General features: G+C 42.9%; 1 protein-coding gene across 1 annotated transcript; it reads right to left on the reverse strand.

Moving 5' to 3' along the window:
* Positions 1 to 1,065: 1,065 nt before the first annotated feature.
* On the reverse strand, positions 1,066 to 26,016 carry ZDHHC7 (zDHHC palmitoyltransferase 7). Its single transcript, XM_081921235.1, has 8 exons — positions 25,781 to 26,016; positions 18,099 to 18,180; positions 12,321 to 12,643; positions 9,176 to 9,300; positions 7,679 to 7,775; positions 6,123 to 6,204; positions 4,630 to 4,760; positions 1,066 to 4,445 (listed from the first exon to the last, which is right to left on the reverse strand). The coding sequence occupies exons 3-8, from the start codon at positions 12,624 to 12,626 to the stop codon at positions 4,269 to 4,271; spliced, it is 918 nt and encodes a 305-aa protein (XP_081777361.1). The 5' UTR covers positions 12,627 to 12,643; positions 18,099 to 18,180; positions 25,781 to 26,016; the 3' UTR covers positions 1,066 to 4,268.
* Positions 26,017 to 27,870: the final 1,854 nt, after the last annotated feature.

A 27,870-nucleotide genomic window follows, 5' to 3' on the forward strand; every position in this document is an offset into this window, starting at 1 on the left:
TTCACTATCCGTGTGTAAGACAACACCCAATGTTTGCCTTTTTTTTTAATAGCCAAAAGCATCGTCTTATGCACAGAAAAACATGATATATTATATTCTAGCCCTAGCAGGGGAAGCTAGTTTACTAGTTTACATGCTATGAGAAAGCCACTGGGCAGCACACAGGGCTGTAACAAACGTTTCATTCAAAATGATACCATACTATGACTTATGCTAGGACAGTGCAACAATGTCATGGGTAGGAATGGTTGCTATGAATACATGCAGATCCTGTTGATTGCTCCTTCCTGGTAAAACTCCTGTGTTTGATATCAAGTATAACAGAGGCATATGTAACTACACCTCTGTTGAACCAAGGTGAATCTTCCAGGGTGGCCACATGCCATCTTTTACAAAGCACATCCATCTGTTTGAAGGAGTCCTCTGTTGCAGAGCTATCTGGTCCAAGTCTAGTCTACAAATAGCCAACACTTAAGAGTGAAGAAATTAAGGCAGGAAATTGAGTGAGTACACAGGAAACCTAGCTTTCCTCACTATGTAGAGATGTAATGTATTTCTACAAACAGGAGATTGGTCGGAGCTCTGTGGTAGAGTATTTACTTTGCACCCAGAAGGTCCCATGTTCAATCTCTGGCATCTCCATGTAGGGCTGGGAGAGACTCACAACTGAAAAACTGGAAAGAGTTTTTCCCAGCCAGTCTGTGAGCTAGATGGACCAATGCTCTGGCTCAGTGTAAGGTACCTTCCTATAGTCCTAATACGACCAGATACCAGGCTTAACCAAAGCATATGTTAACAGTTCTTTCCTCTCTTTGAACAGCTGAAAAAAATGTCAGGAGGACATAGTCCTTGAAGGTAAGGAAGTTCTTAAAAGACAAATGCATAGGGGGGAAAAGACATTAGGTCAACTGTCCCTCTATTGCCTCCTCTGTTTGGTTTCAGAGTTCCTGAAATTCTTTAGGTATTCTTCCCAAATTCAAAAAGGATGCCCGGACTTCTATGTACGCAAAACATGAGCTCTGCTGTCAATATATAAAAACGAAATTAAATATCCAACACAAAGCCCTCAATTAGTTACTTTATTTTACATTAAAAAAATTACAACAGAACAAGGATTCGAAAAGCCAAGAAACTCCATTTTCATACACACACGCACACACACACACTTGCTAAGTCACACACAGGTTCAGCTGCTTTAAAAGGGATTTGCTGAGTTCCAGCAGTATACAGTCCATCAAAGTGTATGTATGAAGTCTTGTGTTAAAGCAGATATAACCAATTCCCAAACGAGGTGAAGGTACAAAATGGAAATGGGCAAGATCTTCCTGGGCTTGCTGCATTTTTAACCCCTTGCTTTGGTGATCCGTATCTAATGTTATTTATCTGCTTGCAAGTTCTGCTTCCCTAGTAATACGTGCACAGACTTGACGGAACTGTGAATATGTACATAAGAACAAACTGCAGGCTTTTGTTCATGGGCCGAGAATGGACTGCAAAGATCCCTTGAGGCATTGTCTGAGCATTTTTTTGATTCTTACAGGTTGCTTAGTTCACCAGCTGTGTGTGCCTGGCTTCGCTACAAGTCACCACCTGCTTGCTGTGAGCCCATTTTTCTGTATGGCAGGTAGTGCACACATCACCATGGTTCCAGTTTATGCCCTGCATGGTGGGAGAGCAAAGAGGACCCCTTCATCACCATATAAATACTGTGATTTTGTAAGAAGCCTCTCCTGATGGAGGCCCAATTCCCCTCCTCCAAGGGAGGATTGTTTACATGGGTGTATGTACAGTGTGCTTGCCCCACAGCTTACACTATGTGTGTGTGAAGAGGGGGAGCCTGTAACAAATTCATCACCTACATTAGGAGGGTCAGTGAACTGGTATGAAACAGACCCTTCCATTGTATCTCTTGTTTCTCCTTCCGTACTTCCATTCCTCCAGATCACACAGTTTTCATTTAATGCCAAAGACCAAAATGGTCATGCAGGAAGCCCCCTTCATGGGGACACACGCTTGAGCATCATTGCCACCCTGCTATAAAACACAATTCAGGTCATTATAGTTAAGACGCTGCAGAGACATAGAGAAATAGGCGAGTGAACCTCCAGGAATTAAAGATCCTACTGGAAAACTCACACTAAACTTATAGCCTACAAGTCATTCAGAAGAGGGAATTCTGCATGAGACAGAAGTATGCTTGCTGTTTGCTTGCTTTTGTAATAACAGAAGTCGCAATCCACACTCTAAGCCACTTCTCTTCAGCAGTGGGAAGTGCTGGGGTAATATCAGCCAAGTCCCAGCTTCCCAGGCACATGCATACTCTGTCATCTGTGGGGTGTGCCAGCCTCCAGATTCTTGAGCATGCTGGTACTGCGATACCAATGGCTAAGCGAAAGCTCAGCCTCGATATGTTTAAAGGCAGGTTTCAATTTAGAAAGGCTTCCCCCGCCCCCTCAAAAAACATTTCTCCTTTCTATACATGCATGCTCAAGATGTGAAGTCTCCTGTTTAAATGGCATTAAAAGAAAGGGGGGGGGAAAGGATCAGCTTCTGTTGCTGAGCACACATATCACTCCCTTCAGACAATGTTTCATTACTTGCAGATGTAACAGCACATTCAGACCATGTAGTGGTTTCACTCTACAAGGGATGGTAAAAGCTAGTTGGATACCACTGATTTCTCCAGTTCAGAAGTGGTTTTGTTTGGAATATGGTTGCATGCTGTATTTCCTTTTGCTGCCAAGGATTTTTTAAAAAAATAAAATCATTACATGGAATCGTCACAGTCAAGTACTGCACTTGTTTCTGAAGAAATCTGCCCATCTCCTTTGCCGACAATGGTAAGCTAGTGTAGCTATGAGTCACACGGTTGGCATGGCTGCAAGGAGACTATCTGAACAATTGGCAACATTCCCAAACGCATTCAAGATTCATCATGAGAGCCCCGTATTTGTGTAGGAGTGCTGACGAGTACTCAGCGCTCTCACAACAGTAGTGCCAATAGCTTTAACAGGACAATGCTACTACAATAATCCCTTTGCGGAATCAGGAGGCGCCTCTCCCACTGCAATGAACATGAAAACTGGTGTTATGTGGCAGTGGTGCATGCACAATGGTGCATTAGTGAACTCAGCAATTAAGGCCATCTGGAACCAGCAAGTCTGACTTCCACAGAGCATGTTTAGAATCTGGCTGCAGGCCAGCATGTTTAAAGACATGCCTGCTCTTCAGATCTATTGCAGCTTACATCTTCCCACCCCCTATGTGCAAGTTCACTAGTTCTTACCCATAGCTTTTGAGAGGCCTGGCTTGCATTCTGACAAATTTATATAATGAAATGCAAGAAGCAATTGAAGCTGTTGGTTCAGTTAAGAGACTTCCAATATGCATTGTTTCATGCCACCAGAAGTTTATGGTTCCACTCCCGCCCCCCCTTTTGGAAGGACAAAAAGTAATCCTTCAATACACCTAATGATGAGTTCCCTTAGAAATTATAATGAACAGGAAATTGGTGTAAATACCTCAGGGTAGAACAAAACCCTGCAATATGATTTCTGCACACTTACCACTTAAAACTGAATCCCAAAAAAGGAATACTTTTCTGAGCCTATGGAAATTTTGGACACTGACTGGCCTTGTATGTTTTGGCTACAAGGTAATGGATTACAGATCTGTTCAGATACCCACATGCAGAAATACAGCTGAGGGGGTCTTTGGGGACAAACAGAAAAGTTACGTAATGGAGCTGAGCATTGCCTAAAAACTATCAGGTCAAAAATGGTTTCTTTTGGCTCGTGATTTCCAGCATTTGTACTTGTATAATAACATGATTGACAACTGTGCCTTGCCACAAAGTCATATAAAAACAGCAGAGGTCAACTCCTTAAAAAAAAAAAAAAGACACATATCAAATAAAAGGGGTTTGACAAAAATAAATGCATAATTAGTCCTCTAAAATAATAAGTTACAGTAGTAAAGACAATATTTTGGCTTCATAGTGTGACTGTCCACCTTTCTTGGTTGATTCTGATTGTTTTGTCATCTTGCTTGAAAGCCATGTGTGGTAGTATCCAGTTTACACTTCTGAGAGTTAATGAGATGTCTGTGACTATAAATGTATAAAATTCTGCTTGCTACAAGCAAAATGTTTCATGTGTGTCAAATCTTCATTGGTCACAGGTTACTTGTGGGCAGCTTTTTTCTTTTTTCCTGGTGCCCAATAAATACAATATACTACTTTTTGTGAGTTCCAGCATGATTAGACAGACTCAAACAGAAAACTCAGGACCTCCTTTCTTGGCTCTTAGCATAAGCCGTCTGATTCGAAATCCAGCAAACGGATTTATCCATAGCAGAGAAGGCTGGCCCCCAAAGACAGATTTCATTCCTTCCCAGCGCAACCTCCGTTCCCATGTAGGCTTCTCACTCTTCAGTCTTTCAATCTCCTGCAAGTAAATATGTTAAAAATTGATGTTAATAAACTTGGAAAGCATGCCAAACTCTAGCCAAGACTGAACATCTGTCTCAACAGAGGATATGGAAAGGGGCAGAACAAGGGCATAGGAGAAGCAGGTTCAAATCCCTATCCAGTCCTGAAACCAGACCCCAAGAAAAACCCTCAATTCTCACCGTTTCATCGTTGCATATCGAGTGGATCTGGGTGCCGAACATTACTGCGGTAAACGTCAGAAACAGAAAACCCTCAAGGCACAAGAAGATCAACAGGATCACAGTCACAGGTGGTGAAAAGTCGCTGCATTCTGAAAGAGAGCGGATGAACTTCAATGAAAAAACAAACTGCAACAAGCACGCCAACAAGAGTTAACTTCAAAAGGATTAGCAAATCTGAGAATGTAACAGGAAGTTAGGTGCAATCTACAACACAAAGCCCAGGCTGAGGGATCACATGCATACACATCAGTAGCCAGACTGTTGGCCTGCAAGGGCCCAGTGACACTTAGAATGGGAGTTTGTTCCTGCATGGAGCTGCCACTGTACACAAATGGTAGTGGGACACTGTGTGCTCAAATGGAAAGTGCATTCCAGGTGCTTCAGGCTCAGATGCCACCAGAATTTGTATAGATCTAAATACCCAGTTGTATTTATATGGCAAATTATAAAACATGATATACGCAGGCCACCCTCATCACTGATTCACCATGCTAGGTAGGTGTGCATGACCTGCGCCCACATGCACAATTTAAAAAGGCAATTATTTTAAAAGCAAAGGTAAAGGCATGGTCTATTGGAATGTGTCCCACCATTGTCAAGCTCCAAGGACTTCCTTAATAAGGAAGGATGATGCCTGTTCATCTTTGTGATGGAAATGGCAAAAACCACCTTAGCAAATACTGCAGGGCTTCTCAATCGTAGATTTACATGGATGACCAGTTTTTAGGCCAAAATTTCAAAGGGCTGTTTTTAATCTTGAAAGCCCTATACATCCTGAGCTGCCAGAGGACTGCCTTCTCCCCTATGGATCTGTCTGACCCCTTCAAGGTACCCCCATCTTCAGAGGTAAGGAGGATGGTTGCCAGCGAAGAACTTTTCAGTGGTGGCCTCTATACCGTTGTACCTTGGTTGACAAATACCTTGCAACTTGAACGTTCTGGCTCCTGAACGCTGCATACCTGGGAACGAATGTTCCGGTTTGCGAATGTTCTTTAGAACCTGACTGTCCGACGTGGTTTCTGATTGGCTGCAGGAGCTTCCTGCATCCAATTGGAAACCGTGCCTTGGTTTCTGAACGTTTTGGAAGTCTAACAGACTTCCAGAACGGATTCCATTTGACTTCTGAGGTAACACTGTACAATCCCCAAACAAATCTGGGAAGCATTTTTTAAAATAATACTTATGTGGTGAGTGAAAGCTTTTCTTTATTAACCAAGGTGTTTGAATGACTGTTCTGCTGTTTTTACTGTTTTAGTGGTTCTTGAGGTTTATCTGCTTAAAAAAAAAAACTGTCGCTGATTTTTTTTTAGATAATGCTGTTAACTTTTCAATTGTTTGATTTTTACATGGTAGTTTCTTTTATGACACTTCTGGTAGAAAAGTGACTTAGATATACCAAAAATAAATAAGTAAAACGCCATATTACAAAAGCAACTGAAGTGTGTGCTTACCAATCCACTGTCCTCTGACGCAGGAGAAGAACTGAAACCCACACAGGATGAGAGCATGAGCTGAAATTAGAGCTATGTACATCTGGAAGTGAGAAAAAGATTTGCAAATCAGCTCTGAAAACCATGCAACCATTAGGCAGGCAGTCAATATTTAAATTCTTTTACAACTTGTAAGAGGACCATGCTACACTGTGCAGTGCTTTCAAAATTCTCTCTTTTTTTTTGAGGCTGGGAAGGGAATTTGCTGCATTAGCTCAAGGTTTCATCTAGCGCAGGGATAGCAAACCTTTCCCACCATGCCTCCACCCAGATGTTGCTGGACTGCAACCCCCATGATGATAATGATGATGATGATAATTTATATCCCACCTGCCCCAGCCGAAGCAGGGCTCAGAGCAGCTAATAACAATAAAAGTAATACAGCATTCTAAAATCAATTCAAAATTAATTCAAAATCAAATTACTGGCAACCATTGGGCTGGAGTTCTGTGAGGATTACCAAAGGAGGGGGTCAGACTGTGCTTTGGCCAAAGGCCTGGTGGAACAGCTCTGTCTTGCAGGCCCTGCAGAAAGATGTCAAGTCCCGCAGGGCCCTAGTCTCTTGTGACAGAGTGTTCCACCAGATCGGGGCCACAGCCGAAAAAGCCCTGGCTCTGGTTGAGGCCAGCCTAACCTCCCTGTGGCCTAGGACCTCCAATATGTTTTTGTTTGAAGACCGTAAGGTCCTCCGTGGAACATACCAGGAGAAGCAGTCCCGTAGGTACAAGGGTCCTAGGCCGTATAGGGCTTTAAAGGTTAAAACCAGTAACTTAAACCTGATCCTGTACTCCACCGGGAGCCAGTGCAGCTGGTATAGCACCGGGTGAATGTGACCCCGTGGCGAGGACACCATAAGGAGTCTCGCCGTGGCATTCTGCACCCGCTGGAGTTTCTGGGTTAGTCTCAAGGGCAGCCCCACATAGAGTGAGTTACAATAATCAAGTCTGGAGGTGACTGTCACGTGGATCACAGTGGCTAGGTCAGAGCGAGAGAGGTAAGGAGACAACTGCTTAGCTTGGTGGAGATGAAAAAATGCAGTCTTTGTTATAGCTGCAATCTGCGCATCCATGGAAAGGGAGGTGTCGAAGATTACACCCAAACTCTTAACGGATGGTGCTAGCATTAATTGTGCCCCTGCAAAAGATGGGAGTTGCCCCCCCCCATCTCAAACCAACGGCCATGAAGGCTGGGCACTGAAGGCTGGGGATCAACACGCTGACTATCTGTGATCTAGCCCATCAATGTTTTCCAACAACAACTAGTCAGACGGATCCAGGAAACTCACAAGAAAGCCATGAAGTCAACAGCTCTCTCCTGTGGTTTTGGCATCTGCCCCACCAACTGATATTCAGAAGCACGTTGTGCCTCTGAGTGTAGAGGTTCCAACTTGAAGATTCAACCCCCAAATTAGGATAGCCAGGGCAGGGAGTTTTATATTGGCAACAAACCAACCAACAAACCAACACAAACAAACAAATGGTAAACAACTAAACAAACAAACAAATAACCATACTCACAGTAAACAGCACAAAAAACCTCTGGTTTCTTTCCCCCACACAGTTATTGACCCAGGGGCAGTGATGATCCATCTTCCGAATGCATCGCTTGCAAATGCTAGTGGAAGGAGGGGGGAAAAACACTGAAAGTTATGCTGTGGTATGTGTTACGGATATTTTGCCCTTGGTGACTGCAAAGAGGCCATCTCTCTGGAAATCTAAGATGCTGGCATGCATGGTACAGGAGGCCAAATGGAGGATGATTTCAAACTGCAGCTCGTTCAATGCAGCCGCTCTACATTAACAGATGCTGTAGGACATTCAAACATTGTGCGACTTAATATTGTTTGTTTTCTGCATGTCAAAGTGAATAAACGTGATTAAAATACACACAAACACACCTCAGGGGGCACACCTTGCTCCCGCCCCAATAAAAACAGTTCAATGAAAACTGAATATACTTAGAAGTCTTGGAATATTGAGTATTAGCTGGAAAAGAAAAAAGGAAAATTGGGGTGGGATAATGGAGGAGGGTACAACTGGATGGGTGGCTCTCTGAGCAGCACTCAGGTTTGAATGTGAGTATATACATGTTGTTCCTTGCCCCACCAACAATACTAATGCTACTAATTATAATAATCTTCAATACATAACAACACTGCACAGTTCCACATTTCATTCTACATGGAGTGCTGGGACCTTCCCTTACCTTGAAATGAAGGCTCTCAAGCACCACATTTTTCAGGAAATACATCTAAAGCTAGCAATTTTTAGCGCAGATGAGCTCTGCCAGATCTTCCAGGAATGGCCAAATTCAAGTGCTTTGCTATCACAAAGCCACAGCAAGCTTTTAAGCATTCAACTTAATGCTTAGAAGAGCGAGGCACAAAGAGATGGTTGGACAAAGTGGGGAAGCAGCTGCAGGCAACTTGTGGAGAACAACAACCCTCCATGTTCCTGCTTAGCTTGTTCAGACAAAAGGGAATCTGAAAGGAATCTTGAAAGAATTGACCTTGTCTGTCACTTTTGCACAAGCTATAGTGAATTGCAGGCAACTTAAAAGTCACACAGCAATGCTCTGTTCCGAGAAAGCTGCAAATAGAACACACATGAAAGCAAAGAATACTTTTAGGGAAATGTGCTGAAAAAGGCATCTCTGAGGTCTGAGAAACCACGCAAGAGTCAAACTATACATTACACTGAGACTGCCATTGTTTATGTGATTTTTTAAAAAAACAAACAAACCACAGCTTCAATCCTTATTGGAAGTATTCTGCAGAGACCGTGAGGCTAACTCATTTCCCCAAGTGAAGTCACAGGTAAAATGGCCTTACTCTTTTCCCCAGGAGGGAAAGTGGTGGTGGAGGATGATTTTCATTGGGGCTGTGGAAAGGAGGACAGGGGTCAACTTCCTTCCACCTGCATAATTGCAATATGCAAAGACGTTTTTAACATCACTTATAGTTTGGGCCTTGGATTCCAGGCTGAGAACAGTACAGAAGCAGCAATGGGACATACCTGCAATGGTGGGCACGTTCCGGTTTAATGCTGCAGCACTTTGGACACTTGTAGATTACTTCGCCTGGTTTCAACTGCAAACTCTCCATGTACTCTTTCGTGGCATTTCCTTTCGGAACAGCCCCCTAAGGCATTACAGATGGAAAGGAACACAAGGCCCTGTTACTAGTATATATCTGAAGAGTGCCAGTGGCGTTTTTGAGAGTGATCTAAAAGGCAACCTGAAGGCACAGCTGAGAATAGGAATGGATACGAATGCAGCTGCACACAACTTTAATGTTACTTCTATAGGGGCTGAGGTCCACAAGTTTCATGCAAAAGGTATGCTCCAAGCAGGGATTTGGATAGAAAGAAACAGAGCACCGCCACGTTTTTGAGGGAGTTCTCAGCAAAAAGGAAGAAAAGGCAGAGTAATTTAGAGGACCTGGAAACATTTGGGCAGATGAGGGTGGCAGAACTATGAAGGTTGCAAGCAGAGGTGTAGCAGGACAGGAGGGCAGAGTAACAAGATGGGACAAGGATCTGGGAGATCTTTGGTGGTAAGGACTAACTGCCCTCAATACGGAGCCTATATACATAGAAATAACATTTTAGAAAGTTAGAGGGAAACTGCCGTATTTCCTCAGACACTGGGCCTTCTCAATAAGCAACCAAACTGAGCAGTATCATGTTCAGACAAAAATTGCTTGTATTTTAATTTACAATCCTAGTTTAGGTAGATAAAAAAGGATCCTATTCCTCCATTTCTTTAGCAAGTGATATTATAGACATGTAAGATTTAATCTTGGGAATACACCAAGGAAAAACACACTATGTCTATGAGGAAGGTCTGTAGGAAGGAAGATGTATTAAGGGTTTTGTAGTAGCAAGACCATAATGCGGCAGACACTGGAGCAATTTCTTTGATTTCTGGCTACAATTTCCCATTTGACTATTCATGATGGTTTAAGCTTTGGCAACTGAATGTTCACTGTGATCCAAGCCAGAGGAGTGCATATGTATTCTATGGGCAACTGGACTGTTTTCTTATTTTCCAGCACAAAGTTCTGTGGGGTGCGCGTGCATGTGCAAATCACCTCTCTCAATTCTAAAGGCCGCTTTCCATGAAAGAGAGAGAAAGGCAGCAACACAAAACTGATAGCAGTTACTGAAGCAAAGGTCTTAACAGTAATGGACAATTAAAAGAAACAAGCAGGCACTAGGGCCTGGAGGGAGTACTGCCCCAAGTTTCAGTGTGGTAGCTAGGGAGAACTGCAGAGGGTGAGGCTATAGGGATGGGGAATTCTTACATGATAACAAAGCAGATGCAGCAGTCTAGAGGCAAGGTTGAGCATGATATGTGTCAAAGAGGAGGCTAATGGGGGCAGCTGACCTATTCTTGCCCTTCAATTTCCCCTCGCGTCATTTAAGGTGAGCCTCCTAACTGCCCTTCGGTCAGTGAACCTGCAGTTCACTGACTGTGGTTTAACTCAATGTATCTGGCTCTGTATTTAAAAGCCTTTCTAAATGACGTACTATGAAATCTCTTAAGTGATGTACAAAAATACCATACTGGCCACTCTGACCGGTGGTGACTCTTCAAGGTTTCCCCCAGTCCTGCTACCCATGTTTCATTTAACTGGAGGTATGGGAAATAAGTCTGGGACCTTCTGCATGCGCAGTGTGTTTTTAACTTCTGAGTTATGGATACTCCTACCATTCTCAACACTGAGCCTAGAATGGGGAACTGCTAGTTTCTTTGGAACCAGCCCATAGTCTCCTGTCCAAGATCTCACCCTCTGATAAATAAATTAGATTTAGTTGGGAAAGCTTCCATTGGTGCTAATGGGAGTTTTTTCTCTAATCCCAATTACTGTACTTGGAAATTCTTAAGAGGTGGCAGCCGAAGAGTTAAGGTTAAACCCTCCCTGACATGACCCCACCCCCCAAAAAGCCCTCCTGTGTAGCAACTGAGTTTAGAACCAAAAGCTTCCACTGGTGTCAATGGAAGCTTTTCTTTCTAGTTATTGTGTAGGGCTGATTTTCAGCGTGGAAAGAAGTGCAAAGAAGAAGAGGGTGTGTGTGTGTGTGTGTGTGTGTGTGTGTGTGATAAATAAAAAAAGAGGGGAAATCATGTATTGTAAAGATGAGTTGGCTGTGGTGTTTGTCACTGTAACTGACTTGTACAGGTTTGATATTAAAGAGATATATAGTAAAATGTTATTTAGGGAGATATTTGTAAGTTGTAAGGTAAGATGAGTGCAAGGGGGTGCGAGTGAGAATGGGACAGAATGGTGTGGTGTGTCATGTCCTGATTGGCTGAGGGTGGAGTATGACAGTGTGTGTGTGTATACAGAAAAATACAGCTGCGTTCTGGAGAAGGGTGATTGGTGTGGGTGCTGAGGAGCAGGGGGCAGAGTGGGCAGGATAGGATTTGTATTTGTATTAGGAAAAGAGTTATAAGCACATGCTATGAAGTTTCTAATGCTATTGTTGAAAGCAAATCGTACCTGTTAATGACTGCTTTTAATATAATAAATATTTGTTCATTCAAACACCTCATATTTGGCCAAGCCATCAAGGCTGTGACAAAGTCGGTCAGAGATATTATTGTCTAGATGGCAGGAGCAGAATACCAGTGGTTAGAGGATTGCTTGAGGTACTGGAATTCCAGATCTGGAAACCTGATAAGGCAAATAGGAGTCCAGGGGCTTGAGAGAACATTCACCAAAAGGGACTGATGATTTGAATTAAAGTATACTCTTGCTCCTAAACCTGAGTACGACAATTGGTATGGCCCTGCCTGATTTTGGCTTTAGCAGTATGTGGTCCTCAAGAGATTATCCCTAAAGGAGCACAGTCTTTAGCATAAAAAGATTTCCCAACCCTGTGGTAGGCAATGCACAAGTGCATGCCAATAGAATAAATTACTAGGAAAGGCTTCACACACAGTAAGAAGTGTTGACTGTTCAAGCATGATGTGTATAATGCTAGTTGTGTTTCCTGTTTGGGGCATTTTAATTTGACTGTAGGTTCTGTTTCTTCCCGAACACGTTTGTGGTGCTATGCAAGTGCCAAAAGTTCTGCCCAGAAAAGATTCCCTGTGTATCACTGTTCCATGCACACAAAATGGTTAAACCCAACTGTGAGGAACATGTCTACTCACGGGATCAGTCAGCATTGTTCTCAGGTGCGAGGACAAGGCGAGCACCGCCAAGCAGTTGAAGAGGACCCCATTGATGAGGGAGTACCAAAAGTCTTTGGAAGGCAGCAGCATGACAAATGTCACTACAAAATCCGCATAGATAACGAGAAGCCAAGTCATCACTGCACAGACCATCCCACAGCCGTCACGGATGAACCAGACCCGGTCGGCCATGTCAGACTCCGACGATGATGAATCATAGCTGTCATTTTCGGCAAGCAGCGGGTGATGCTCGACGTCGCGGAACCTGTGCCCAGATGACTGCATGATTTTCTGGACTGGCCCTGCAGAAAAATAACAAGAGGGCAGCCATGAACCAAGGCGTTTTGACAGCAGATGTCAGGTTCTATTACCATGGGGCAGTAGCAGGTCTGATGGTAGAGGTTACCTCGCCATAACAATTTTGTTCAAGGAACAGTACTTTAGCGAGAGAAAGTGCAAGTCTTCTGCCAAGTTACCTGAATATTTTGCATCTCCCACTTCTCTCTAGCAGACAGATTTGTTGTGGTTGTAAGAACATGCACAACTCAGTAAGATACATCTCACACCACTTCAAGAGCCATTTATATTTTTTTACAAAGTCTGAATTCTTATGTCAACTGCAGGAAAGAATTTTGTTTTAAAAATTAACTGAAGTTTTTTTGTCCCTCCTTCAGAGCTCTCTGTATGTATTATCATCTATTCTAATCCCAAACCTGTGGTATTTTCTGCATTTCACAGCACACCATTTTTTCTCTTTCTGCACTCCATCCATTATCCCTCTTTTCCATCACTCATGAGTAGTGTGAGGGAATTAAGCCAAAAACAGAAAAGCAAGTGGAAGCAGAGATTGCTGCAGTTAAAGGTGCATCTGTGGTCAGGAGCATAAATTAATCAAGCAAAAACATCACTGTTGTTTTCTTTGAGTCTGCAGATGACTTTTTAAAACCATTGTTTTGACATTTGCTTTAGACTGAAATGAATGTAAGTTACATACCTTAAGTAAATAGTTATTTAACTTATGTTAAACAGCAGACAGAACACAAATGACACCTTGTATGGTGGAAACTAAACTGCAGCGGAATGGAAACAGTGCCGACTGTGATGAATGGAAATTGCTGCCTTTTTGCATCTCTATCTGCAGATTTCTCAGCACCCTCACTTCATAGGTACTTATTTTTTCTCTTCCTCACCCTCCAAATCACTTTGCACTCCATGTCACCCCTTTTTTCTCTGTGCATCATTGTCCCTCATTATTATCCCCACCCCTTCCAGGCTCTAATTTTTGCTCATTTTGTTGCTGTTGTGCACTCCCTTCCTCACAATCACCTTACTTCTACAACCACTGCCTGAAATTGGTGGCAACAGCAAACCAAATGTTTGCTACCCCAACCATTAACCCCACTAAGGAGTCTTCAATTGCAATCACCAGCTCACTTACTAGGGAGTAAGCCCCAATGGATAACATGGAATTTCCTTTAGAGTAAGCAAGTTTATGATTATGTTACTACATTCAAATGGAGCATGCAGCAAAATAGCTAAAAATACTGGTGCCAGCTCCACTGGCTGCCTCAGCATACAGGGAGAGGAGCAATGAAGATATTGTGCTGTAGACATTCTCCCTCCCTCATCTCTGCCTTTAACAGGAAGGAGAAGCAGGCTTAGTCATTTTCAAAGAGGTGGGAGATGACTGTAAGATGTGGGCATTTGGAATTCCCCAAACAGGAAAGGAGGAGTACAACTGGCTCATGTGCCTAACATTACATGAATGCTCTTTACAACATTCACATAAGACAAGAAAATGAAGCCTATGCAAGATAGGTTTTTAATTCAATGAGGGAGAACATTTATACGTTTCTACAGAGTTAAAAATAGTTTATATTACATCCAGGACAGATTCCTCACTTACAACAGTTAATTCTAAGTCTCATTTGAAAGTATGAAGAAATGGCCTTAACTGCTCTAGCTAATTAATGTTTACTCTGAAGCAGGATCTACTGAATTCAACTGAGGCTCATATTAACATTTCCCTGGGAACTAGCATCATTTTTTTGATCCCAGGGGCCAAAAAAAAAAGGATTCTGCCCCCCCCCCACCGCCACCACAAGTTATAAGTAATTTAGGCAGAACCATTAGCATATGATGAGAGCACACTACAATTGGTACAGCAAGGTGGCAAAGAGATTAAATGAGGCAGGAAACCCGATATGATTTTCATTCTACCATAGATTAGATGGCCTAAGGCAAGCCACTCTTGCTCTTAATCTCTGCAATTTGAGGCTTATCAGACTTGGGTACCTTTCAGGGTTGTTGTGAAGCAGGGATGGAAACTTTGCAGCTCTCTATATGCTGCTGCACTACTAATTCCCATCAGCCTCATCCAGCATGCCTAATGACCAGGGGTCCTGGACATTTGGAAATCACGTACATGATTATGTTCACATCACAAACTAAAAATATACACTTCTGTGTAGATGGAATAGCAGGGAGATCAAACAATTGATCCCATATGGTGCTGGCAAGCAGAGACAATTGCTAAAGCAGAGACAATAGCTAAAGCACACACACAGCAAAAAAGATGTATGTCTCAATTTATACAATGACTCAGCGAAAAAAGAAAAGAAAAGAAACAGGGCAGAGGCTACTCAACGCACTGCAGCAGCAAGATCTCTGGAAGGGGTTGTGCTTTGCACTTTCAGCTAGCAATTTAATCTTGGGAACAGATGCTCTTTCTGCTGCCCACACATTCTGTTCATTCAAAAGTGGTTAAGTGGTGAAATAGGTTCCACCCTTATGAAATAAGACTGCTTTCCGTGAGAACACCTTATTTTTACACACTGGCTTATATACTCATTCCCAGGATAGAACAATCTAAATCAAGTCAATTTAAAATCAGTTAAAAATAGTAAAGTTATTTAAATCGCTGTCTTTAAATCAAGTTTCCCCATTTTAAAATTGATATATTTTGTGAACAAGTGTTATATTCACTGATTCCTGTTGTGAAGCAAATTGGTTGCAACTAAGCTGAGTTGTTCTACAACCAACAAATGTAGGAAGCTGCCTTATACAGACTATAGTCCTACAGATTCAAGCCAGTGGTCCATTTAGCACAGTACTGTTTACATGAAGGTAGCTGAGGTGGAATCCTCCAGATGTTTTGGACTCCCAACTTCCACAGAGCAAAACATCATCAGGCCTGGCTTGTTGTGCTCAAGGGAGCTGCAGTCTACAATACAGACAAGAGATAAATTTATCTTTGGCCTTCTGCACACATATGCATGGATATTAAGTGAGACTGCCTTCCTGTAGAATATGCACATTTATGTGAAAGTAACGCCTACTGAACCAAGTTGAAATACAATACAATACAAATACAATAAACTTGTATATGATCTGATGTTCAAAACATTACAGAAATAAAGGTTGGTCTTAAGTGGGAAAAATATGAGATGGAAAATGCCTATGCTGTTTGGTTATTGGGAATTATAACTATTCATAATTTGGAAACAGAACACTTTGCAGAGCTCAGATTGTTGTAGGACATAAAATAAAAGGTATAAAATCACACATATGAACTAGTAAGATAAAGGATGCCATCTCCTGGCTCCCAGTCTAATGACTGAAACTTCCTCCAAGAATACAACTTTGAGCTCATTTGTCTTACTTTCTTCAAATCCTTCCTTGAAAAGCCACATGTTCTTTGGTGCATCCCTATAGTTCTCATAACATTACCAAATCTAACATTGTGCTGCTGAAATATTATTCCACTGTATACACATGCTTTCAATTCCTCCTTTCCTCTTCTTCTGCTATCTTCCTTGTCAGAAACTGCCAGCCCAGTGCTTGTGGGTACCATGGCATGAACAAAAGCTTTAATTAGTGACCCTGGGCAGGTATCCCAGTGTCGAGTGAGCACCTGGGAGACCAAATCCCTTCTATATATAAAGGTGTGATATAAATGCAGCCATAAATAAATAGATAGATAGTCTCTAGCCCTTCTAGAAAGAAATGGGGCAAAATGTGCTGCTATCTTCTAAGTGATTTCAGTGAAATGAGAGTGAGTGCCGTGTCTTTGTACTGTACTTAGTAAAGCACCATAACGATGAATGGCGTGTTGTAAATAAGAGTAATTTTGATAGATGCTCACAATAATGTCAAGTGCATGCATTAACATTGTTCCTTTTAAATTTGGCATATTTTTGAAAGAGAAACAGTATTATTTACTTAAAAAATAAAATTGAGGGTTATATCCAATGTTAGACCCATTAATACTACTTTACTTGGATACAACTCAGCATCTTTAAATACTAAATAACATTCCGACTTTTTAGCTACCCTATTGGTTTCATTTTGCAATAATGCTCTCTCCCAGCAGATGGAGGGTTTTTGTTTTGCTGGTGGGACTAGGTGTTCACTGAACTGCACTTGGTGTCTGGAGTGGAACTATAATGAGCTTCATTTATTTGCACATTGCCTCATCGCACCAGGAACAGAAAGGAGGCCCCAGAGAGCCTCCAACTATCTATATAGAAAATCAAAGTATTATGACCAGATTGCAGCATAACCCCAAAAGTGCCAGAAATAGCAAGAAACCCTAGAAGCACTTTCATCACTGAAATCCCTATTGATTCACTGCTATTAAGGACCATGTTGGAGAGCAACCTGAAAGCACTGCATTGATTTGTGATATCTGAGCAGATGCCTCACCGCTTTCCAGCTTATGCTAGGTCCCCTTCCCTATAGCAAGCCAGCTTCAATGTAGTTTAAAGCACATGCTTATCAATTTGTGTCATTACTGATTCTCTCCGAAACATGAAACTTGCACCATCCAGTTTGATCATAGTAAGAACTTTTGGTGTTTCTGAACCATATAAGGCAGACCCCACCCCACCCCTTGTCAAAGGGTATTCATAAACAATGGGAGTTGTAGTCCAGGAACACTTGGAGGGGAAGCAAGATTTGAAGTAGAGACTTCAGCCTCAGTCGCATTACAGCACATCACCTCTATGCAACATGCTGCTTTAAGTCACTAAAGCCTGTTGAGCAAATAAGCAAGTTGAACTGCGGAGGGGGAGGGTAGCTGCATAAATTGCTCAACTTACTATGATCAGGATGCAAGTACAAAAAGGCCTATTAAGGTAACGTCCCAGGAACAGCATGAACTTTGAATGGAAGCATGCTGAAAGTTTATCTTGAAGACAAAGACCTAATGAACACATACAAATGATCTGCCATTTATGTGTGGCAGGTTGCTATGCCAATCCAGGGGTGCCGCCAGTTCAAAGGAACATAATACTGAGTCAGACCATTGGTCCACCTTGCTCAGTCTTGTCTACGCTGACAGGGAGTTTTTCGCAGCCCCACCTGGAGACGGAACCTGGGACATTCTGCATGCAAAGCTGGTGATTTACCACTCAGCTATGGCCCTCCCCTCGCCTTTTTTTTTTTGGTCTGGCATATACAGCATTTGAAATAGCACAGACAAATGCCACTTCTGCTTGCTGAGCTGCTGCACAAAAGTTGCTTGAAGAGTGGAGGAGCCTCCCTGCTTTGGCATTTTTAAGGTGAGCTGTTGTAGCTTGTTCCAAGGCATCATACTTATGTCTATTGCTCTATTTTTACAAATCTGAAGAAAGCTTATTCTGGGCTACAGGCTCACAATTAAGGACTTAACGGCATCTAACCATTTGTATTTCTATTTGCAACCCACCTTGAGCCTCTGGGGACAGGCTGGGCAATAAATCCAGAATGAACACATACCTGACTAGGAGTGTGAGTGTTAGTCTGACATCTTGCTGTTCCTTTGGGCTTCTAAGATGCATGTAGTCATAGTTGATGTAACCTGCACAGACATAATAAAGCCACTCATTAGTTACAAGCACAGCAGCAAGGTTATAACAAAGCATGAGGTGTCTTCTGTGATGGAATTACAACACATCTGTAGAAGCAAAAAACCTGCACTAACGTGGAGGAAAACTTCCATTCTGACCTCTGATTCACTTATCAAGTTAAAAAGGCTGCTTTTCTCCTCTGTCCTTGGATAAACACTGAATCTCTAGGAAAAAAAGTGGGGGGAGGGGCTTTTCATTTTTCTGAAGAGAGGATAATGTTAATGATAGGCATTATCTACCATCAGCTGTTCAGGAAATCTCAGACTCAAACCATTTGCCCTGCCCAGCTGCTCCACGTTGCTGTCCAGCTGTCTGATCCTTTCACCTCCATGTTCTTCCAGAAAGAGATTTCACAACTGGGAAACACCAATATGTGCTGTAGAAGACTATCTATCTGAGAACTTCTACCTGGTGCACAACACAGTTGCTAAATTACTGACTTGGATTGTATCATGTGGTTTCTTTCTGGGCACAATTTTAAAATGCTAGTGTAGACTTTTAAGGTCAGTAAATACCTAAGAAGCCATCTGCTCTTACATGAACCAGTCCAGCCATGATTAACTTCATCGGAAGTCCTTTTCCAAATATCTGGGCATTGTCTCTTCCTCCATGGCTGAACTCCCCCCCTAGGGATGCTTACCTGACACCAACATCATGAAGCTTTAGGTGCCAGTTAATAATGATGTTATCTGCCATTTGTTTTTTTTTTTCTTTTACTGAATTATGATTTAATTTTACTACTTCTGAGTGGATTTTTGTTTGTCTGTTTGCTGTCTATTTATGCCGCCCCTTTGCTATTTATACAGGCAATGCCTTGGGGAAGGTCTTAATTATGTTTATTTTTATATTAACCTTAACTGGGAACTTGCCTTGGAAATTTTAGCAAACTGAAAGGTGGGATATCATTCCCTCTATTTATGAAGTTCAGAGGTAGGTGACAGAACTTGCATAGCCAAAACAGCGCACACTCACAAGAGAAGTATCAGCAAGTTTGCGGAACCACCAGAATTTGCTGAAGTTAAAAACAATAATAAAAAAGGCGGGATCCCAAAACAAACCACTGAGCACTGGCCACACTTAGTGGTCACAGAATGCTGACTAATGATTTGGGGAGGGAGTAAACAGAAAAGCAGGTAGGTGGGGAATAGAATGGAATATTGTAGACTACCTGGGACAGTAAACCAGTGTACAGTGGTACCTTGGTACTCGAACAACTTGGAACCCAAACACTGCAAACCCGGAAGTAAGTGTTCTGGTTTGTGAACTTTTTTCAGAAGACGAACATGTTCTGTTTTGAGTGTTACGCTTCCGATTTGAGTGCCACACTTCCATTTTGAGTGTTACGCTGAGGTCTGTCTGTTTTTGCTATTTATTTTACATTTCTGTTTTTGCGGCTTTTTTGTTTTGTTTTTATGACTGTGTGGAACCTAGTTCAGCTACTGATTGATTGATTGATTGTGTGACTGCAGTACAATGTTTACTGCTTTCATTTTATGGATCAATTGTCTCGTTAGATAGTAAAATTCATGTTAAATTGCTATTTTAGGGGCTGTTTCTAAAAGTCTGGAACGGATTAATAAATTTTTCTTTACTTTCTATGGGAAAGCGCGCCTTGGTTTTGCAATGCCTTGGTTTTGGAACAGACTTCCGAAACGGATAAAGTTTGAGAACCAAGGTACCACTGTATGGACATTGAAGCATCATATATAGAGGCACCTTCACCTATTATCTCACGTATGAACATATCCCCAGACACAGTGCTTGAGGTTCCATGATCATGAATTCAACTGGGAAAAATTAGCTCTGCAGTCAGATTAGCTCCCCCTTCCCCCAAAAAGATTTCTGTTGGCAGAAAAGAAAAATCTACAGGGCCCTAAACGTGGGCACCAGTGACAATATTAGCGAGAATATCCGCATTGACAATGTAAGCAAAGCTGTCACACACAGTTAAGGCATGGTTTCAAAAACGAAAAATGAAAATCTCACAGCAAACTGGCTCTGCTAACTACAGAGTCAGCATCTCCTCTCTCAGAAGGCAGGCTGGCCACTCTTTCATTATACAGGTCTGTAGCCCAGGGGAAGCCCTTCTGCAGGAAAGCAGCAGCTGCAGGAGACTCAATCTACCTATAAGTGCCCAATTAACCCCCTCTTGATTATTTTGTCCAAGTATTCCATGCTCAAGGTCACAGTTGCTCTACTCCAGCTAATGGTAGATTTTCTGCAATTGGATACGCAAAATGATCTTGAAGTAAGATATTTTCCCTGGAAGCTGTCTTTGTACACGACCAGCTGTATGTTAGGAAAGTCAGGGAATTATTTTCAATTATGCTAGGCTACCTTTCACTTTTTGTATCTCCCAAGTCTCTGACCTTCACAGTTTGTATATGCTTGTGTCTTGCACCCTCTCCTTCCACCCACTGAGTAATCCATAATCAGTCCTTTAAGATGACTTTACTTACTAAGTAAGTAAGGTGAACTGTTCTAGCTGAAAGGGTGAAGGGGCTTGGGAATTCTGCAGGCCTCGCAGGCGCTGCCCGACCCACACGGTGCTGCATGATGTCATCCCATCATGGAAAGCGGGCAGACCCTGTTCAACCTTGAGGGCCAGTCACAAGTCCATAGCCCCCATCAGCAGCAAGTCTCAGCCATACTGTGTGAAACCGTGATGTCACAGAGCCCAGCCATCTCCACTCTGCTTGTGAGGAGGGCAGGGAAGGAGGGCAGACTCACTTATTCAGCAACAGGCTGGTTGAGAGGAGTCCAATTTGAGAGTTGGACACAGACACACCTAGAAGGGCCTGAAGTTTAAAATGGCAAGATAGGAACATACACACAAATCTGAAACTAGTCCTTCTTCCTACATAGTTGAGATTTACTGAACCCTGGGTTTGGTTAGGATTATATAAGCAAGCCCACAGACACTACCCCCCATTACAGTTACACACACACACAAAACCCAATCCAGGTTTTGAAAGGCAGTCTTCTGGAGCTTTCTCAATGCTTATGAGGTTAATACAAAGCAGTGCGATGTATGTTCCATTGAACTGTATACACATCCAACCACTTTCATTTGAAGAGCTTTCCAAGTACAGTGGTACCTCTGGATACGAACGGGATCCATTCCGGAGCCCCATTCGCATCCAGAAGCAAATGTAACTAGTGACGGCATGTCTGCGCACGCGCTGTCGCTTTTCGCTGCTTCTGCATATCCGCGTGATGTCATTTTGAGCGTCATTTTGAGCGGTGAAACCCAGAAGTAACACGGTCCGTTACTTCCGGGTTGCTGCGGAGAGCAACTCAAACACGCTCAACATGAAGCATATTCAACCTGAGGTATGACTGTACATACAAAAATCTACCTATTCTTTTGCATGCCAGTTACTGGATTGCTTAATCCAGTAGAGAAGGACCATAGCTTTCAGTAATGAAGTGCCCACTTTGCATGCAGGTACAGTCACTGCCTTCTCCAGTTAAAAGGACTTCAGGTCCAAGTGCTTGAAATAACCTCTGCCCGAGACCTTGAAGGGTCAGTCCAATCAGAAGAGAAACAATTCAGCTAGATGAACCAATAGTCTAACTCAGTTCCACATAGAGCTGCTTCACATGATTTGTCTCGAGTACCGCTACCGACGCCTTTATTAAAACACTAGAGAGCTTGGAAGTACGCAGGTACACAGCTAAAGTATTTGACATCAAAGTCCAAGAAACAGCACTTATCACAACTACTTACTAAACTACCGACTCCTATTTTTGGTTAACGAACTTTACTGACGAAGGTTCCCTTCCCCACAAAAATTCATCATGCTCACATTCATCACGTTAAAAATTCAAGAACAAATTATGTCACCCAAGTCAGTTTTCGGTAAGCAAAATAAGAAGCCAAAGGCTGTTCTCTTCTAATAAATTATACATGTAAAGAACCTTATTGTACCAGGTAGAGGGCGACTGCTTTACACCATTTGGTTTTCGGCAAATCATTTCAACAAAGTGTCCTACTGCACTGCACGGTAACAACAAATATGCATGGGGAAACTACCATGATTTTGTTTCACTGCCATCATGTTTTCAGACTCCTAACAACCAAAAGGACTAGAATCATATTTGAATAATAGGTAACAATATCACAATACCACTGCTCAGTGGTGCAGCACCTGCTTTGCATGCAGAAGGTCCCAGGTTCAATTCCTGGCATCTCCTGGTAGAACTGGAGAGACCCCTGGCTGGAACCCTGGTGTGTTTCTGCCTGTCACTGTATACAATATTGAGCTATTATTTACTTATTGAATTTATATCCCGTCCTTCCTCCCAAAGGAGCCTAGGGTGGCAAACGCGTCCATAATTTTCGTAAAGAGTATTCCAAATCCCCAGATGACAGCTCCCAACAGTTTTATACAAATGTTAAAATAGCAACGGGACGAAAAGGGCCCTTGTGGGACCCATAGTCCAAAAACCACAGAGCCAAGAGACAATCTGCTAGTACTACTTCCTTGTAGCAACTCTGCAGGTAGGAGTGGACCCACTTTAACACAGAACCTCCTGCTAGGTGGACCAATGGTATGACACAGTGTAAGACAGCTTCTTATGATCCTAAAAGCTGCACAGAGATACAGTAGGGACTACAAATTCTTGTAGTACAATAGGGACCCTCTCTCTACTTTGGTGATTGTGATTGGCTTTAAACTATTTTAATATTGTATTTTTATAATGCTATAACTTGCCCTGGGATCGCATGGTGAAGGCCAGGTAAGAAATCAAAATAACAACAACACAAGTTGTGTGTGCCTACTTCAAAATGATTATCACAGTTTTAGGTTCTTACTTGTTTTACAATTTGCTTAAATCATCTGAAATGTGAGGACCTTAAACAGAGAGGTTGTATTGAGCAATGATGGTTGTGGGGAGCCAACTGAGGAGTTAGGTGGAGTACATGCAGTTTCCTGGCAGTATGTCCTACCTAGTTCAATCCCTTGTCACAGAAAAGGAAAAAAAGGAGTGAGGAGAACCAAAGACTGCTGAGATGGAAATATCATCTCTCTACCAGAGACTCTTGAAAGCCAATGCTAGCCACAGTAGAGAATGCTGGTGTAGATGGACCATCGGTCTGACTCAATATAAAGAAACCTAATGAGCAGTGTCTCTTAAAGCCAAGGATAATGAATTAAATCAACGACAATGTTCCTTGATTTCTTTGCTGCAAAGACAGCAGCCAACAAAAGCATCAGCATCTGGCTCTCAATGTGAGTTTTTCTGTACAAGGTGAATGAATTTTTTTTAGCAGACATATCAGAACAGAAAGCCAATTATCCCAAACACTGGGCTGATTAAAAACATTTCCCCTCAAACTTGGTCCTACAATCATGGAGGAACACAAAGCCATGGCTGGGAAAAAAGGAGAAAACTTATTCTCATTTACAGGACTAGGTCACTGGCAGTCCTGGAAAATGAATGCTAATGGTTGAGGATTTCACCTTTATGCCAGGAGGAAAAATGTAAGCCTCTGAATTAAACTGTGCTGAGACAAGAACAAAGATAACAGCATGATGGGAAAATCCTGATCAACAGGGAAACCAGGACCAATTTCTCATAGAGATGGCAAGCCAGTGTCTAGACTACACTACATCAGCTTGTAAGTGGTGACTTGAAAGCAAACCATCAAATCATGAGCTTAAAAAAAAAAGCAACTATGTCAGGGAGACAGCAGGGTTCCTGATTTCCTGGTTTTCTATGTGGATGGAGATATATATATATATATCCACATAGAAAACATATATATATATATGGAGAGCGAGAGAGAGAGAGCGAGAGAGGAACATTCAATCAAGTGCATCCCCCCTGAGGCAACGCAGTTCAGGCAAGCATATGCTCAGTGAGCCCTAGATGAAGCATGGTACAGCTTTTGCTGTAGGATGGAACAGTTATCCAAGGGCTGCAATCTCGTACACATTAACTGGGATAAACACAAAGTAACAAAGTATTGAAGAGTAGAAGGCAATAACCGCTGATTTTATCCATGATAGTTTGTAGGGGTGGGGGTGAAATACAGGCTATCAGTTATCAGATGGCGATGAAAAGTGTGGTCAAGTAGAGGTCGTTTTCAAATGCACAAATAAGACTGGGAGGGGTTTACAATTAACCAGCTGGAAGAGAGAGAAAAATGTCAGCGCTGTTGGTTTAGGACTGGAGAGACCCAGGTTCAAATTCCCATTCAGACGTACAACTCAACAAGTGCCAGCCATGACCTCAGCCTAATCTACCTCAAGGGTTAGTGAGGATAAGAATGGTAAAGAGAATGGCAGAAAGATGTGATTTAGGTAAATAAGCATAAATAGTCAAGCAAACTAATTAAGTACAGTGGAACCTCGGGTTACGTACCGTCCTCCTTATGAACACTTCAGGTAACGAGCTCCGTTAACCCGGAAGTAGGTGCTCCTGGTAGTGAACTTTGCCCTGGGATGCAAGTGGAAGTTGCACGCCGGCAGTGGGAGGTCTCGTTATTGAAAGCGCGCCTCAGGCTAAGAACGGTTTTGGGTTAAGAACGGACCACCGGAACGAATTAAGTTCATAACCGGAGGTACCACTGTACTTATTTTAGTATATATTTTAAACATCTATTTTATTATATTTATTGCATTTCTATCACATCTTTTCTCCAATGATCTAAAGGTGGCTTATATGGTTCTCCACCTCCTCATTTAATCCCTACAACTCTGTGAGGTGGCCCAAGGTCACCCAATGAGCTTCATGGCTGATTTCCTAGATCCTAGTCTAACACTGACCACTACAGAACACTGACCCCACTGTTTCTCACAGGAGCTCATCAGGTGGCACAAACCACCTCTCACCACTTTCCCCAAGATGGTGACTACTAGATGTTGCTGAACTCCAACACTGTCAGTTCCAATCAGTGTGGTCAATGGTCAGGGATGGGAGTTAAAAGCCCAACATCTGGAGGATGCCACCTTGGGGAACGCTGCTCCAGCTTAAATGTGCTATATGGCAGCACAGGTGTAGGCCTTCCCAGTGGCAGCACCACCTTAATAAACTTCTTTTCTGAAATACTGGTAGTGTGAACTATTGATTGGTTTTTTTGGCACCAACCAAAGGCCTTACCTTGCCTGCCCTGGCATTTGTTGGGAATAAGCACTGACGCTGGGTGTTGTGGTGTTCCTCTGCCCACGCTGGCTGCAAGTTTAAATTGCTATTTGTTCAATATAGTTTTAGTTTTGCTTGCATTCCCCTCCATAGGGTCGCTTTAGCGATGGCAGCACAGGCCAAATAAATAAATATTCCAAATAAATAAACCAAATCTACATCACACAGCCATGAGAAGCCCGGTTGGGGGGGAGGTACAGTTTGTGGGGCAGAGGAACATGGGTGGGGGGGAGAGAACTGGTGACATGCTTGGTAGGCGTGGTCTAAAGAGGAAGGAGGGGTCGAAAAGGGCGTGGCTTGGGATAACCGAGGCGTGGCGACACCCGAATAGGCGTGGCTTAGAACAAGGGCGTGGCTTGCTTATCTCTCTTTCTCCCTGCCCCTCCCTCACAGACTCACCGTCGCTTCGGTCCCTTCAGGGCTTTGCCGACGACAACCCAGGAAGATGAGGGCGGCGGCGGCGGCAGCGGCAGCGGCAGCCTCGCATTCCAAGGCCTGGCCCATCCCAGGGAGAGAGGAGCCCCTCCGCTCGCGGCCAGCCGAAGGGAGGTTGGCAGGCCGTGTGTGTAACGGCCGCTGCCGCTGCTGTGAGGGGAGCAGGGCGAGCGCGAGCTTGGAAAGCCAGCCCGGCCCACTGCGCAGGCGCCTCGTCGCGCGGCTTAGGCCCAGCCCCTGAGGGGTGGGGAGGAAAGATGGCTTTGCGCATGCGTAGAGCGATGGGTTCCAAAGGGCACAAGAGAAAGAAGCAGAAAAAAATTGGGCAATGCAGCGACTCTGGAAGTCATGTAAGCAAGCCTCTTTTCCTGTTCTCCCATTAATCGAAAATGCCGGGGAAGGAAGCAGAAGTAACAGCGCGGGAGCTGCGGAGCACACTGTACAGGACATCTCATTTTGTTTTGCTCTCAATCGGGATTACGTCGCTGCCCCGCAAATGGCAGCTGTCGAATGGAAACTCGAAGTGAGGGGTGATGGTCAGGGCTCCTGGAAAGTCCCGGATTTCTCGTTGCGCTTGCGCAGTGCATAAAACGTGCCTCCTCTGCTCCTGTTTTTTAATGTTTTCTCCTGGGAAGTTTTTGACCTGTGACCTTTGCCGTGATTGTAATTAATTGCTGCGACCGGGATTCATTAGAATCCGGGGGCTCAGCTTCACTTCCAAAGCCTGCTTCTCTAGGCCAGGCTTCATCCCTGGAGAAATCCTCCCCAAATTCAGGAAGGATAGGATTGCAACTTTATTTAATTACAATTAAATTAAATAATTTCTTTAATACAGTTTGATGTGCATTCATTCATTCACACACACACACACACACACACACACACGTGCTATTTATGACTCCTTTCCCATAAAATAATCTCGAAGTGATTTCACATTAAAACATTAATAAAAATTGCACAGCTTCATAGATAAAAGCAATCAGAAACATTAAAACCATTTAAAAACACTTTCATTTGTATTTTTAGAGGTTCATATGTAATATAGATACAGACTGGAATAAATTCCCTGCTTTTGTTGCCATTTTTTTCTGAAAATGAATCTAAAAAGAGCTGCAAAATCAAAACAAGTACTAAACCAATTAAGCAATATTAGATAAAACGGAATGAAATGACACAATCTATTCCCAGAGCGTCCTACAATAATTTTCTTGCAAATACCTTGATCTCCAAGTGGCTCAAAAAGCTGAGATTAAAAGAGCCAAATTGGACGTAGGGTTGGATCTGAGCATATATAGGGCAAACCTGTAAAAGTCCCAAGATAGCCTCATCTGAATTTAGTGGGAGCCCAAAGCAATGTACACACAACAGCCTTGTGAGGTAGGATAAGCTGTGGTAAATACCTGCCTCAAGGTCAGCCTGTGAACATCATGGCTGAGAGGAGATTTAAACCTGGGTTTCCATGCAGCTGTTCTGATAGCTTAACAACCATAACACCCACACTGGCTCTCTACTCAGCTGGCTGTCAAAAAATAAAGAATAGCCAAGGAATGAGAAAACCTTTCTATAACACATATCAAGAAAGGGCCTTGGCATTTCATTTCAGTGCAAAAAAAGACAGAAGCCTGATGTCCATTTTCCAAGCTCCTCACTGCAGTATCTCATCCCCATGCAGGTTTACTTGACAATAAGTCCCACTGTATTCAAAGGGCTTTATTTCCAGGTAAATAACCATAGGACTGCAGGCTGAAATAATTTCCTGGTTCTATTTTCCCCATAATCCATTGATCTCTATTTGGCCACCAGGTGGTGCATTTAATTCAAAGGCTGGTGCTGGAAAAGTGTTATTTCAGATATTCCAGTGTGTTATTTCAGCCCTCTGGGAGCTGATTCAGACTGGTCCAAGGTCACCTAGTGAGTTTCATGACAGACTGAGGATTTGAACCCTTGTCTCCCAGGTCCTAGTCTGACACTATAACCACCATGCTGCACTGACTCTCTGTTGGAACAGGGCTTAAAATGGAAGGTGGATGCAGCCACTAGGCAGTAGCTCCTCA

Source organism: Podarcis melisellensis (genome assembly GCF_964234715.1).
Source record: "Podarcis melisellensis genome assembly, chromosome: 8".
NCBI lineage: Eukaryota > Metazoa > Chordata > Lepidosauria > Squamata > Lacertidae > Podarcis > Podarcis melisellensis.

What these genes read in the sequence shown, in the direction of transcription:
- ZDHHC7 (XM_081921235.1), bottom strand. Translation starts at nt 12,626, where the DNA reads ATGCAGTCATCTGGGCACAGGTTCCGCGACGTCGAGCATCACCCGCTG. An exon ending in GAACAATGCTGACTGATCCC is followed by an intron (nt 9,301 to 12,320) that starts GTGAGTAGACAT and finishes GTAATGCCTTAG; the next exon opens with GGGGCTGTTCCGAAAGGAAA. An exon ending in GGTTTTTTGTGCTGTTTACT is followed by an intron (nt 6,205 to 7,678) that starts GTGAGTATGGTT and finishes TCTCACTTCCAG; the next exon opens with ATGTACATAGCTCTAATTTC.